Source organism: Lentinula edodes (genome assembly GCF_021015755.1).
Source record: "Lentinula edodes strain Le(Bin) 0899 ss11 chromosome Unknown C8R40scaffold_23, whole genome shotgun sequence".
Taxonomy (NCBI): Eukaryota; Fungi; Basidiomycota; class Agaricomycetes; order Agaricales; family Omphalotaceae; genus Lentinula; species Lentinula edodes.
In genome coordinates, this window is record NW_025764329.1 from 83,722 (window position 1) to 96,858 (window position 13,137).

At 45.5% G+C, this 13,137-nt stretch overlaps 4 protein-coding genes across 4 annotated transcripts; all 4 read right to left on the reverse strand.

The window, feature by feature from the left end:
* Positions 1–103: 103 nt before the first annotated feature.
* C8R40DRAFT_336780 (uncharacterized protein) lies at positions 104–1,835 on the reverse strand. Its single transcript, XM_046234758.1, has 3 exons — positions 1,334–1,835; positions 831–1,277; positions 104–773 (listed from the first exon to the last, which is right to left on the reverse strand). Exons 1-3 carry the CDS (start codon positions 1,677–1,679, stop codon positions 208–210), a joined length of 1,359 nt encoding a protein of 452 aa, XP_046085030.1. The 5' UTR covers positions 1,680–1,835; the 3' UTR covers positions 104–207.
* Positions 1,836–4,761: 2,926 nt separating this feature from the next.
* Positions 4,762–6,832, reverse strand: C8R40DRAFT_1070449 (cytochrome P450; the record flags this gene model as incomplete). The annotated part of the gene is made up of 11 exons (XM_046226231.1): positions 4,762–4,906; positions 4,965–5,117; positions 5,168–5,226; positions 5,280–5,333; positions 5,398–5,556; positions 5,612–5,630; positions 5,697–5,803; positions 5,866–6,160; positions 6,214–6,360; positions 6,418–6,592; positions 6,646–6,832. The coding sequence occupies 11 exons, from the start codon at positions 6,830–6,832 to the stop codon at positions 4,762–4,764; spliced, it is 1,500 nt and encodes a 499-aa protein (XP_046085031.1).
* A 1,341-nt stretch (positions 6,833–8,173) lies between these two features.
* On the reverse strand, positions 8,174–10,517 carry C8R40DRAFT_1048178 (general substrate transporter; the record flags this gene model as incomplete). The annotated part of the gene is made up of 14 exons (XM_046224483.1): positions 8,174–8,222; positions 8,281–8,386; positions 8,446–8,538; positions 8,599–8,950; positions 8,999–9,026; positions 9,080–9,339; positions 9,367–9,500; positions 9,559–9,582; positions 9,646–9,732; positions 9,791–9,893; positions 9,960–10,014; positions 10,072–10,244; positions 10,347–10,399; positions 10,460–10,517. 14 exons carry the CDS (start codon positions 10,515–10,517, stop codon positions 8,174–8,176), a joined length of 1,575 nt encoding a protein of 524 aa, XP_046085032.1.
* A 690-nt stretch (positions 10,518–11,207) lies between these two features.
* C8R40DRAFT_1048217 (chaperonin 10-like protein) lies at positions 11,208–12,471 on the reverse strand (the record flags this gene model as incomplete). The annotated part of the gene is made up of 5 exons (XM_046224485.1): positions 11,208–11,327; positions 11,380–11,777; positions 11,843–12,026; positions 12,087–12,165; positions 12,218–12,471. 5 exons carry the CDS (start codon positions 12,469–12,471, stop codon positions 11,208–11,210), a joined length of 1,035 nt encoding a protein of 344 aa, XP_046085033.1.
* Between the last annotated feature and the right edge of the window lie 666 nt (positions 12,472–13,137).

Here is a 13,137-nt window from a genome sequence, read left to right on the forward strand (position 1 = left end):
ACATGGCTCTGTTCAGAGATTCGGAGGGGAACAGACGAGTCCAAATGCATCCACCGCAGCGAGGGCTCGAAATATTATGTGCAACTCTGGGCCTTTTACCATTCCAAAATGATATATCAAATATACAGTATGTACATAACAGAAGCAATTGACAGACTTGGAAGGGGCAAAACACATATTCCGGGTTCCCGTTGTACACAATATTGTTTATATATGAGGAAGAAAATTTACCCACTCGACAATTGCAAATGAATTAGTAGGCAAACTCCTCAGTGCAAGGAATGCTTGAACAATTAGACCAAGTCTTGCAAGAACATAGAAAAAAACAACAAAGCACAAAATAATCGAAACAATATTTTCAATATGTCCATCCAGTTTATCTTTCCATAAATCAGTGCAGATAAGAGCCAGCGGAACAAATGTAACTATTAGTGAAAAGATTCTCCATAAAGTCTGCTCAACTTGAGTAGGAAATATGAAGGCCCAAGCAGCACAATGAATAGCACCGAAAATCATAGCAGCGCTGTAGGCTATGACTTTATCTTGATGCCATGAAGGTTCCAATTTGACCACCCGCTCAAACGACGATATTTTGTCAAGAGGATCAACTTCCGGATCCTCGTCAAAGACAACATTGATGACGATGACAAAAAACTTGATTGCTGGAAATGCCACACATAGGAATATTTTGAGAGGCATCCCTGCAGATTCAAACTTGACATTGAACCATATCAGGTCATTAGTGATGATGTTTAGCAGCCATTCTAAAGTATCTAGGGAAGGGAAGTCAATGGATTCTGCCTACCTAAAACCTCATCTGTACAACTTACCTGGCTGGGGCTCAGGGGTTGGAGAAGTTTTGACATCATCCAGATTATTGTTCCTGTTTTGATTTTGGATATGAATCGGATACCGAACACCTTGTGGTTTGTTCCACCAGAATATGTATATCATGACATTCATGGCTGCAAAAGCAACTGTCATAATCTCGAGCACTGTGATAGATAGGTTCTCGACTCGTCTTGCGACAAGTTGAACCACAAACCATCCAGTTTGACCTATAGCTAAGAATTTTGCTAGAGCGTCGCTGTGGCTGCGATCCTGAATCTCCTCCGCTTTGAACAGACTGATTAAATCAATATATGATTCTAATGAGTCGTCAGGAGGCCTTGGGTCCCCGGAACACCGCAATATACAGTTGAAATCGCTTCCGTCAAACAAAGCAAATCCTCCCATTAGGGCGAAATGTGCATGTGTCTCGGTCCACCCCTTACATCCTACGAATGAATAATTTTCAGCCTGACAAGGGGGAGATCTACAACATCGAACTCACTCCTTGTGAGCTTCCTTGCCGCATACCACTGTCGCGCTGCCCATAACACTAGCATCTCGGGCGCAATAAGCGCTACAATCATGAGGCTTATCCTTCGCCACAGTATCCTCCAGAAGCCTTCATTCGGCCCAGGAAGATTGGGATGAACTGATACCCATGTACAGGCGACAAGCACGCTGATGCAACTCCAAAAAATTTGCAAAAAAGTACGGCAATGGTGTATGTCATCGCATGAATCCCCCGTATCTGCAGAAGATCCTAGCATAGCAAATGAAGTAACATTTGCTTGAGCGATAGTAGCCTTTAGACTGGATATTCCAAAGTCAGGGATACGGGGAATAAACATGATGACGGGAGCACACCATGTACCTTAATGGAATACTTGCTATATAAGCATCTTCGTAGCTAGTGGCGCTAATCTTCAATGACACTCAAAGGAACTGCTTCTGAGAAAGACAATCGTTTCTGTGAAGAGAGAATCAGGATGTGAAAGGATATTTCGAACCCATGCCGGTGATTGAAAACACAAACGCAATGCTAAGAGCCGCCTCGAGGCTTGAAGACCTCCCATGTAACTACAGGTTGAATGATAGTTCAGCCTCGGTGCGAGTTTACCCCGAGAAACAGGTCAGAGGACCTTTGATGAAGAATTTATATACTAACAGATGAAGATAGAACACAAGAGAGACAGGAAAGATGATCCAGGAGCATATACCCAGTGGTATTCCACGAGATCCACTTCGAGGTTCTCCGGTTTGGTCATGCTCTCCGACCGATGATAATGGTAGGAATTTTCCAGGAGAAGAAAATGATTCACAGATACAGTTGATACCGCAATGGCAGAGGGACATGGCGCTATGGGGAGGTTAAAAAGACAGGAGGAACGTGATAGGTGCCTTGCACATGCAGAGAAATTTGGAATTGAGAAGGGGCAAAAGTCGCGCGTCAGATAACAGGGAGAATGAACAAGTGCTGAAATAACTTCGATAGTAGAGAACCATTTGTACATGGATTCGACTCCTACTTGACTCTGGTACTTGGACAGTCCTTGATCAACATGCTAGCTGGAGGAGTGGGATCGAGTATCCCGACGGAATGTGCCGGGTTTGCGAGAATCCAGGAGAGAATTATAGGCCCGCACTTGGGATAGATTATGCAGGGAGTACCCAGAAGCATCCATAGTCGTGGTAGGCAGACGTGCAATGCGGGCCGAGCATGTTCGGCCTTAACCTTAACCTCAACACTCGTGAAACTCTGCTTAAAACCTCACCTATGCTCTTTCGGGCTCAGCATGACGACAAGATGACTACAAAACATCCGATTTTATTGCGAGTCTTTCGGGTCTTTCAGGGTCTTTCCAATTTGATATTTTCTTTGCTCTCGACGTCCAAGCGGCTTCGGCTTCTATTGTGGGAATGGCGTACTCTCACCCAGGATGAACGTGCAGATTGGATAAGTGCCTGAGTAGGCGGTCAATGAATGATCTTTACCGATAGAACGTACTCCTCGTATCATTATTGCTGCTTACAATGTCAATGTCTCAGCGACCTTCCGCACAGACCTCCGCTTTCCCCGTCTGCTCACCCGGCTCTTGGTACGATGGTGATTTCCGTATTCATCGCCCGTCGTCCTGACTCTGAAAGACTCATGGCTCGAACAGATATGGTCTACATGCGTATGGAACTCGACCATCTTATGGATTACTCGACTTCAACGTCTTGTCTGCCTACTCAATCCGTATACAGATCCATACCACTGACCTCTTCTTTCCTTTCATCCGCTGGCACATCCAAGTACGCACTCAAGGCAAGATGCGGATTCAAAGGAGCTTCGCTGTATTAGAATTAGGCTGAAGGTGAACCGCACTGGATCTCGATAACTCAATAGAACCGTTCTGAGGAAAACCACTATGTTCCAAGACTTCAACCCCATCAGTGGATTCAGCGGTTGTAACCTTTCCAACAACGCTCAAGTCCCCAATGGAGCTTTTTCAAGTTTCCACTTCAAATTTTCTTATCCACCTTACCACTCTACCACAGGATTTCACTCTACAGCCGTACATTTGCACAAGATCCGACATTATTCACTCAACTGTATCTGTATGCAAATATGAGCTTTGCTTGGTCAGAGGTGGATAAGATGGTCAACTGGATTTCGGGGGATTAAAAAGGTTTCCAAACCTATCTTAAGGCATTTAAGGTTAACTATCCTGGTCCTGTTGAGCCTTCTTGTTGGGTTTCGGAGATCCAGGGCTTATGCAATTATGAGACTGTCTTTGCGTGCCGTTTCAACTTTCAAAGGTGCGCACAGCAATGTTTGGCATCTGACCATGAGCGGGTAAGCTATACAAAAATCCACCATGTTGAGTATCTATCTCTAATGAATGCCCCTAGTACTAACAATTTGGGTGGCACATGTCCAAGTACAATTCCCTCCAACCGTACTCCTGGGCCAACCAGGAACCTTCTCTGGAAATGGTAAGCTTTGATAGTCTATACAATTATACGGTCTGTATCTCCAATGACTGAATGATACGATACACTCAATCACTTAGCACAATCACAGCCATTATTTTAGATGCATGATGCTGTATGTTTCACTTCATGCATCCTCCCCTTTTCTTCCTCCCTCCCTTGCATACTTTAAGTCTGTTGTATGTAAAACCTACGGTTTATGCCACTCATGACTGTGCAACCAACGGATAGTTGATGAAATATGGCAGACAGCCAACCCCGCGAAGGCTGGTATCTTCCATGTAAGGTGGGTCTGTGCAGATGATTGGGAATGGCATGATTTACAATAATTACTCAAATGGTGGATTCCCGATGTGATAGTGCGTTTACTTGTATTCATCTGTCTATCTATCTATCTTGGTTGAATTTATTCTCTATGCTTGTAGTTCGCTCATTACCCCGGGATCTCACAGCTTAGTAAGTACTCTTTTTACCTTTCTTACATATGTGATATAGGAAGCTATCAATATGTTGAGCGCACATGACGGTCCCCATTGAGGCACTAGCAACTAGCGATAGGTGATCCACAATCAACAAGCCTGGTTCTAGAGTAGAAACGGAGAATGGTATGTAAATGATAAATATCTAGGGAAAGTACGCCCTAACGCGTAGGGAGGAGTGTTACAGAAAATATATCGAGGACTATGTATATGTACAAGATCGTAGGATAAGTTGTGACAAGTAAAAAATGAGTGTTATAGTTATGGAACTAAATGGGAGCAAAAAAAAAAGCCTGTAAGGGAGGAATTTCTTGGGCAAATCAAGCTTCGTTGTTCCTTTCTTGCATGACCTCTTCATGTAAATGTTGAAGAATTGTATCTGCTTCAGGGAACCGAGAGAGGAAGCGGCACTGGAAGTCCGGAATTGGGCTTTAATGTGGATTAGTAGACAACACACGGCTCATATAATGAAAATTCACTTGACAAGGTCCTTCGTTGGTCCCCGTTTCACTGGAGTCTCAGTCGGCTTCGAAGTATCAGGTTCAATGCGTAATGCCCATAGGATCGTAGCCATGTCAATGAATAGTGCGTTGTCGGCCACATATTTCCCTACGCATCCCCTTTACCCATCCCATACTCCATCAGCGAAAAAGCAAGCAAAATGAACATCTATCTTACCTCCTTCCAAAGCCATAAGAGCAATGCCCATCTTCATTCACGTATTCAGGCCGAAGTGCGTATTCGCCTTCCTTCTCAGTTTGTTGAAGGAAGCGCTCGGGACGGAATTGGTCGACGTCAGGTCCGTATACTTCACGGTCGTGGTTCATTGACCTGTGTACCAGTGTTGGCGAGGGCGCGTAGAACGATGTCTGGGGACTTACCACAAATTGAGGATCAAAGCTGTACCCTTAGGGATGAAGCGCCCTTCGTACCAGTCATCCTGAAAAGAAGAGATTGTAGATTAATTTTTCGAGTAACCAAGCGGAGAAATACCTCCATCGCCATGCGTGGAACAACTAATGGAATTGCTGGTTGCCATCTCAGAACCTGATCAGCATCAATAAGATGGACATAGAATGAAAGACAAGAAGACCATTCAAGGCTAACAAACCTCTTTTACTATGGCTCGGATGTATGGAAGATGTGCCATATCAGTAAAATTTGGACTCCGCAGTCTGCCCACAACACGGTCAAGCTCCTTTTGCGCTTGCTCCTGGGCCTTTGGGTACTGAATCATAGCATACATGAAGAATGATAAAGTGGTACTGGTCTGTACGGAAGTTGAGCTATTGAGAACTGACAGCACTAAAACTCAGGATACTCACAGTTTCTAGCGCGGCCACACTATCGAGGTACGAAACGTAAACTTAGTTGAGATTCGGTAACCCAGGATAAGGGGGATGAGCATACGATATAGAGCCCGTAACCCACGCTTTCTCCGTGTTCGTAAGTCCAGTGGCGAACTGACTATCTGCTAGATTGGCACAAAGACTCGTGCGCTGCTCATCATTCCGCACCTGTTCGACGATGTGTAAGAATTTTTGGATTATGACTGAAGTGCTGAAGTGTTCAGGCTTACCGCATCATTGTAAAACTTGTGGAATGTCCCCCCAATTCTGTCAAAATCTCTTCGAGCATTCCTCTTCCACCGTGCCATTGCGGTGGGTACATAGTCCAATATAGGAAGAACTTCCACCAAATAGGCGCCTGGATACAATGAACTTGTAAACCGATGGCCAATATTACAAAGGGATTGGAGGGGGTCGGACTCTGGAAGATGGAGGTCCTCATCTGGGTCAACCGTCGCTTGCACTTTCTTTTCGCTAGATAGAGACCGTTTGCCGTATACGACTGAAATAACCGTCGACGCTGAGCTGTACAACAAATCAGCAAGAAGTATAGTATGACCACATAATTAGGTCCTAACCCATTGATTTTCTCGAGCAATGTTGAGGACTTGTCATACAGCAAACCATTAGCCAGAATGATAGCTTCTTCGGTCTGCACAGGATGATACTGGGAGCTGACCCTTGCATTTAGGACTTCATGGGCTGCTCGACGCATATTCTGCCATCTATACAGGTCGGGTTGAGCAACCACTCGGTGATTTCACCACAGTACTACTACTTACGATTTACCATATCTTGCAAATGGTATCGCCAACTGACTTCCGATATACTCCGCCACGATACTTCTAGGTCGGTCTGAGTAAATTGCAGATCGCCTTTCCAAAAGCTCGAAAGCTGCGGCTTTAGTGTTGAGAACCATGACATCCTTTCCGACCATATTCAGATACGTGAGGGGGCCTTTGGGAAAGTAGATAAGCAATGGTCGTGGATTGGGAGAGGCAGATGCGTACCGTATTCATACCTCCACTTATCAAAAGTATGCCATAGTTGAGATACTCCAACAAGCTGGGGCAGGTTTCCGAGGATAGGCACACCTGGAGGGCCAGGCGGGAGGTGTTTCCTATCCCCTCCTCTCGAGTACAGTCGAATGAGTAGCACAAGCACAAACGCTGCGAGCCCCAGGAGTAGAGTATTCATTGTACAGAAAACGGATGAGTTACAAGGAAAAGGAAGCGCAATAGATAATTTGTTCGCCTTACTCGTTGGATTAATGCTTATAAGGAACTGTCAGCAGGAAGGAAAGCGACATTTCCATTACTAGGCAAATTTTGATTTTGAATATAAAACAATGTGAGTTGCGGTGAACCTTACCCCGAAACAGTTCTGAAAAGCTGAACTCAAGAGGCGGGAAGAGGCGGGAAGGTAGGTGTTGCCAATGGACAGCTTTGGGATCCTTAGTCCGTGGATGTAAGTATGTAGTTCATACCCGCCAGGGCGCTGTTCTATTCTCAATGGGGATCTACAAGGACCTACACAGATAATTAGGTCGGATCAAAATCCTGAAGAAATTGAGATCCATTGAGACCAGGTTGAGACTGGTACTTACTGACATAGACTGACATGAGCGCTCGCGAGCATCGTACCAATTCTTCACACCAAATATGCGGACATGTTGTGGTGGATGTGTAGATGTGTTGAAAATGATTGATTCCATGAGAATCGGTATGCTTTCACCAAGATCAATCCGAATCATAACATACATACCCGCATTTTCTGGGATTGGTTTGGACTTGTACCTTTGAAGCACCGCTCTTTAGGGCGCCGCGGGGGCGTCAGGTCCAAGGAACCTGATTTATGGTCGCTGTTCTGACCAGTCGAGCAATCAACGGAACTCAGATCCTATAGAATGGAGAACGACGACACTTGGACTCCAGTGCACCCACCCCCAACTTCAAGTCCTTAGTTATTCGTTCTGCACAATCTCCCCTCAGAAATTCCATAGCGATCTCTTGTTTGCATGATTTGAATTTTCGCCAACGTTTCATTTTCCGCAATAACTGGCAAGAAGAGAGCACAACCTCATGAATCCTAAGCTTGGTAAAAAAAGTGCCGGGAGGCGGACAGATGCAGATAGCAACAGCGAAATTCATTGGCTAGATAGGTATTCATTCAGTTTCTTATCTAGTTATGTATACTGTTCAAAGTTGTTCGAAGGTGTAGTACATACAACAACTTACTGTGCAGTTGCAGTCATACCTTATTGTCTGAGGAAATGGAATTCCGGGTAGACGGAAATTGCCTTTGTGGCTGTTTGTGTACTATAAAAGGGACATGTTAACAGTAGCACACTGATAAGCAACGACACTAACTGAGGGTTTGAGCCATGATATCCTTTTGTCTTTGTTCCACATCCACGGCACCGAATCTGAAGGTTAGAGTATCGGTATCCGGCCATACAAAGTCACCCAAGCTTTACTGACATTCTGGATAAAGAATAGTAAGTACATCTCTTCTGTCAGAAAACAAGCCTAAACGGACTCACATATCCATTTCTTCAAGAGACTTCCCTTTGGTTTCAGGAATAAGGCTATTATAAGTAGAACGATTGGCTAGACTCTATGATTTTACCCGGGTACAAGGCTCACAGGGAGAACACCGCTAATGCACCTATGTTCACGCTTGCGAACATTAGGAATAGCTTGTAACCTAGCTCGGTCTTCATTATAGGTGTTTGCTTGGATATCACAAAATCTAGATCACCAGTCGATTAGTAATGAAGCCAAGGGTGGGTAGAACAGCACTAGACGCACTCCAAAGCCATTGAGAGGCACTAGCCAAGGCAAGTCCGTAGTGTCTGGTCCTCGTAGGGAAAATTTCGGAGACGTATATCCAAGGAAGAGGACCTAAGTTTAGATGAAAACCTCATTAGTTAGGGTTCTTGGACGAGATCATAAGCAACGCACCCCACCCGATGACATAGCACACTCCTTCAAGATACAGCATTGCAGCCATGGCCTGGCTCGCTCGTGAAGGTGAAGAAGGAGCATCGTTGGCGCTAGCTGCAGGTGGAGGGTGAGTTTTGAGAAGAGCACCAATTATGAAGAAGAGAATGCCCATTCCCATAGACGAGATGAACAGAAAACGCTTTCGACCGAACCTCTCAACACCGAAGGCAACGAAGGTGGAAACGGTCACGACTTTTACTACGCCTAAAGAAAGATAAGTGAGAAGCATGTCAAGAATTCGAAACGACGAGAATTCCGCGCCTAGAATTCCAGAGGCAAGGAGAGAGTTCTTCGTCCCGGTGTATCCGATCTACGAGAACGCATCAGCTGTTATACCCTTAGTACAAGAGTCGCTCACTGAAGCAAATATCTGTGGTGCATAATAACTAGCCCGAAGATATATATCAGCAGACGAGGTCCGGAGTGCTAGGGTACTCACGTTACGCTATTCTGACCACTCCACTGCTGCAGCAGAAATATCATGAACGCAATAAGGAAACGTATGGCGTTCCCCTTTCCGAAAAATGCTTCCCTCCATCCAAGAGATACTCGGGCTAGGCGTTCTTCCTGAATGGCGGCTTGAATCTCAGCCATCTCAAGTGCAACAGATTCCGAATCCGCTGGAGACCGGCGAAGGTAGGCGAGATTGTCGATAGCTTCTTCGTTGCGGCCAATAGAGGCAAGGTAGCGGGGGGATTCCTACAAAGCGAGATTTTGGGATGTTACGATAGAGAGACTACATGGGATATCTGCCTTGATTGTTAGGAGACCAAGCGCCATCATTCCAGCAGGGACAAGTTGCAGGCCAAAAGGGATCCGCCAGATTTTGGGATTGTTTTTCACATGTAAGCCAACACCAACTAGAGGTAGATAGAAATTGTAAGTAACAAATCCGAAGTGTCTAGGATGGGACCGCACGGTTGATAAAATATGAAATCATAACTGGAATGGTCAGACGGATGTCAGAAGAATCATGGAGGGATAGATGAATTCAGAGCAACACACTCCCAGATGCAACCATTACTTGAAACAATCCAGTAATTCGACCACGAACCTCCTTCGGAGAGCATTCAGATACGAAAGCAGGAGACACTGATAGAATTCGCAATCAGTATCGGAGTTATTGAGGTAGGAGATCAACCGAATATACCTGCCGTGATTGCGCCAATTCCAAAACCGGAGATGACCCGACCCGCATAGATCTCACCCAAACCGCGCTCAGGATTGCTACCGGAAGGAACAATGGTGAGGATCTATGGTGCACAAAAGACGGCATGTCAAGAATGACATTTGACCGTGAGGAGGAAGCCAAAACTCACAGCGCCGATGGCAAAGATCAGGGTGTAGATGAACAAAGGCCATTTCCGCCCAAACCTGGCTGAGCGTGAATGTGTATAAGATTAAACTCGTCTTGAATCAACCACAAAACACGTACCGGAAACCGGAGCGCTAACCAGAGCTCCGAAGAATGCGCCAGCTTGAAGGACTGAAACGACATTGGAAGACACATCATCACTCTTCTTGGTATTGATGGTTCCAGTTGAATTGGCTATCCCAAAGGTTTCTTCAAAGTAGAGGTTCCCTACGACTCCACCACTGAATCCCTAGGTTGGTCTCTGTGAAACAACGTGTACGAGGTGCACATACGCGATCCCTCTACAAAAGTTTGTTCAGAAAAACTTGGCAGCGAATGTTATTAGGTGGACCCACGTATCATATCCGAACAGGAGGATGCCCCAATATGCAATAAATGCCAGCCCTGCATATATCGACAGCATGAGTTGACGCAATTAAATCGACGCCGTGTCTACCCACTCACAGTACACTCGTATGTTTTGAAAGAGACCTACGCGCTCCGATCTGACAACGCTACCCATTTCCAAAGAGTCACTGAAAGACGTTCGGTTACCTGCTGTCTTCAGACATTTAAGTACGCTTCTCCCGGCCCCCGAGTCCTCATGATATGCAATAAAATTCCTTGTGAATAGGCTGTGAGAAGAACCAACGCAATCGTTTCGTACAATTGCATGTTTTCGGGAACAAATTATCCCATCAAACGCATGCGCAGGTTCTCAATAATTGTTGTGACAAGAGATGACTTTCATTCCAGTTACTCGCGATACAAAGGTTGTGGAAAGAAAAAAGAATCGTGCGAAACACGTCAAGCGCCGAAGTTACTTGCGCCACCATCCCGACCCCGACATCCGCCCTCCCGACTCGCGTCAGCTGATTTAATCTTGTTCAGAATTTTTCTCCCGCATATGATACGGCTTCAACTTACATATAATATGTATCGCCAGAGAGAAAGAACCAAAGCTCACAAGTGAATGGAAGCGCGGTAATGCCCAAAACTTACGAAAGACACCAGTCGGTGTAGGCATGCAGTGAACAAGGGAAAAACTCAGCACGAGTGAAGGTCTCCAACAGTCTCCAACGACACCTGTTCAACTCATCGAACGGTCGTCAATCCCACACTAAGACTCTTTCTCGCCATAATCGCGCATCAATTCCACATTTTAACTTTATACATACAGTATTTGTACACCGAAGAAAGGATTCTTCAAATCTTACGCTGTTTCCTGAGGAAATGCAACCAATTTTACACCGCTGACTTTGTTAGCTTTCAGCTTCTGCAAACCCTCATCGATTCCTGCAAGGCCATTGGGTACCTTCTCGACTCGATTGGGCTACAAGCAATGCAAGTCAGCATGACAAAATTTGCGATGATTGCTTACGCACCACAATCTTTCCTTCTGCAACCAGATTTGGAAGAGTTTTCCATTGGATGCGAGCAAAGTCTCTGTGAGGGGGATGGTGCGAACTCCCAAAGATGGCGAACACTCTCTTCCCATTTCCTGAGTCTTCATTTTTAGCCTGAGGGTTCACATCGGCTACTTGACCACCTTCGACGATAGCAGCGATGCAAGCCGCGAGAGAATCGTTATCGCCGACTGCATTGTAGGCTATCTTAATCGGTGCATTTGCGATCTTCTTCGCGGCCTCAGCCAAACGACCAATAGGTATCTCTCCACGGTCAATGACATGCGTTGCACCGATCGATTTCAGGTACTCGGTGTGACGAGCAGAGGCATATGCGATGATGGTGCTGTAGCCCAGCAGATTCAGCAACTGAATAGCTGTGAACGGGGTTACAGATAAGGAAACGCGTTATTTTGAGGGAGTATGAGACGAAATCACGTACCATATTGACCAACTGACGTGCTTCCACCAACGACAATCGCAGGTTCTCCAGAAAAGTTGACTTTAGGATCAAAGGTGGGGTTCAGACCTCCTCCTTCAGGTTGTGCACGCAAGAGACCAATTGCGGCAGTGGAGAATCCTAGAGGAATGGTGGCAGCTTGTGCATAGTCGATGTTGGAAGGAATCTAGGCAAAGAATTTATTGAGCCTTCCAAAGACCGGGAGCCACAGCAAGAGTTGAATGACCTTTCCAACGATGTCTGCAGGAATTGAAGTATATTGCTGAAATCCGGCCATCTCATTCACAAAAAAGCCCTGGCAGAATCTAGGATATATTTCAGTTCCTAAAGGTTCGAAGGCGAGGAATAAGAACATACACTTTGTCGCCTTTAGAGAAGCCTTCGACACCTTCACCGATTTCTTCTACATCACCTGCAATGTCTGTACCAAGAATGGCTGGATATTTTTTCATGAAAAAGTCCCATGCCTGAATCTTCCAATCGACTGGGTTTAAAGCAGCAGCGATGACTTTGATAGAGATCTGGCCAGGACCAGGCTTCGAGATAGGCACAGTGGACACCACAAATGCACCTTTGGCTTTCTCCAGTAGCAGAGCCTTCTGTTGAGACATATCAAATCGAGATGAGAAAGTTGAAGTAGCGATTGTCCCAAATTTTGGTTATATACTATTTTCGATTGAAAATCCCACCATCTCACTGTTTGCTAAGTAATCATGTCAGTCGGGTTTCCGTTCCTGGAGAGCTTGGTATTATTTATTAGTAAGTTGGCTGCTTTGCGAAGTTCGTTGAACGGTTGCGATTTTGCGAGATGAGCGTCACGGCGAGACCTTATCCGGACCGCTTACACCGCGTAAGAAAAGCAATATTTGCAAGTATGTACACATTTCGAACTCTTCCCGGAAATAATGTGTGCACTGAGAACAAGATACCTTCGTAGATAAGCGTACCAACACCGATCGAACACACCCCAGAAGCAAGCTCGATTACTAACGTCGCTCGCGAAAATCACACATAACAGACAACCCAAACCCGGCGTAGGTCATTTGATTGAGCGCGGTTTCGAGATAAGATGACGACGTCGCTATCTCGGAATGGAGTTCTAGGAAGGGATTACATGGAGTTGCAAGTTTCGATTAGATGGCATAGCATTCATGTATGCAGCTTAAGTATATGAGAATTGCGCAACGTCGGGTTCAAGGCCTGCCATCCAGTACGTTTCAGAAATTTGTGCCAGTGGTGATTCGGTCGAAACTTTCAAACTCGTATTGCGACGTTGG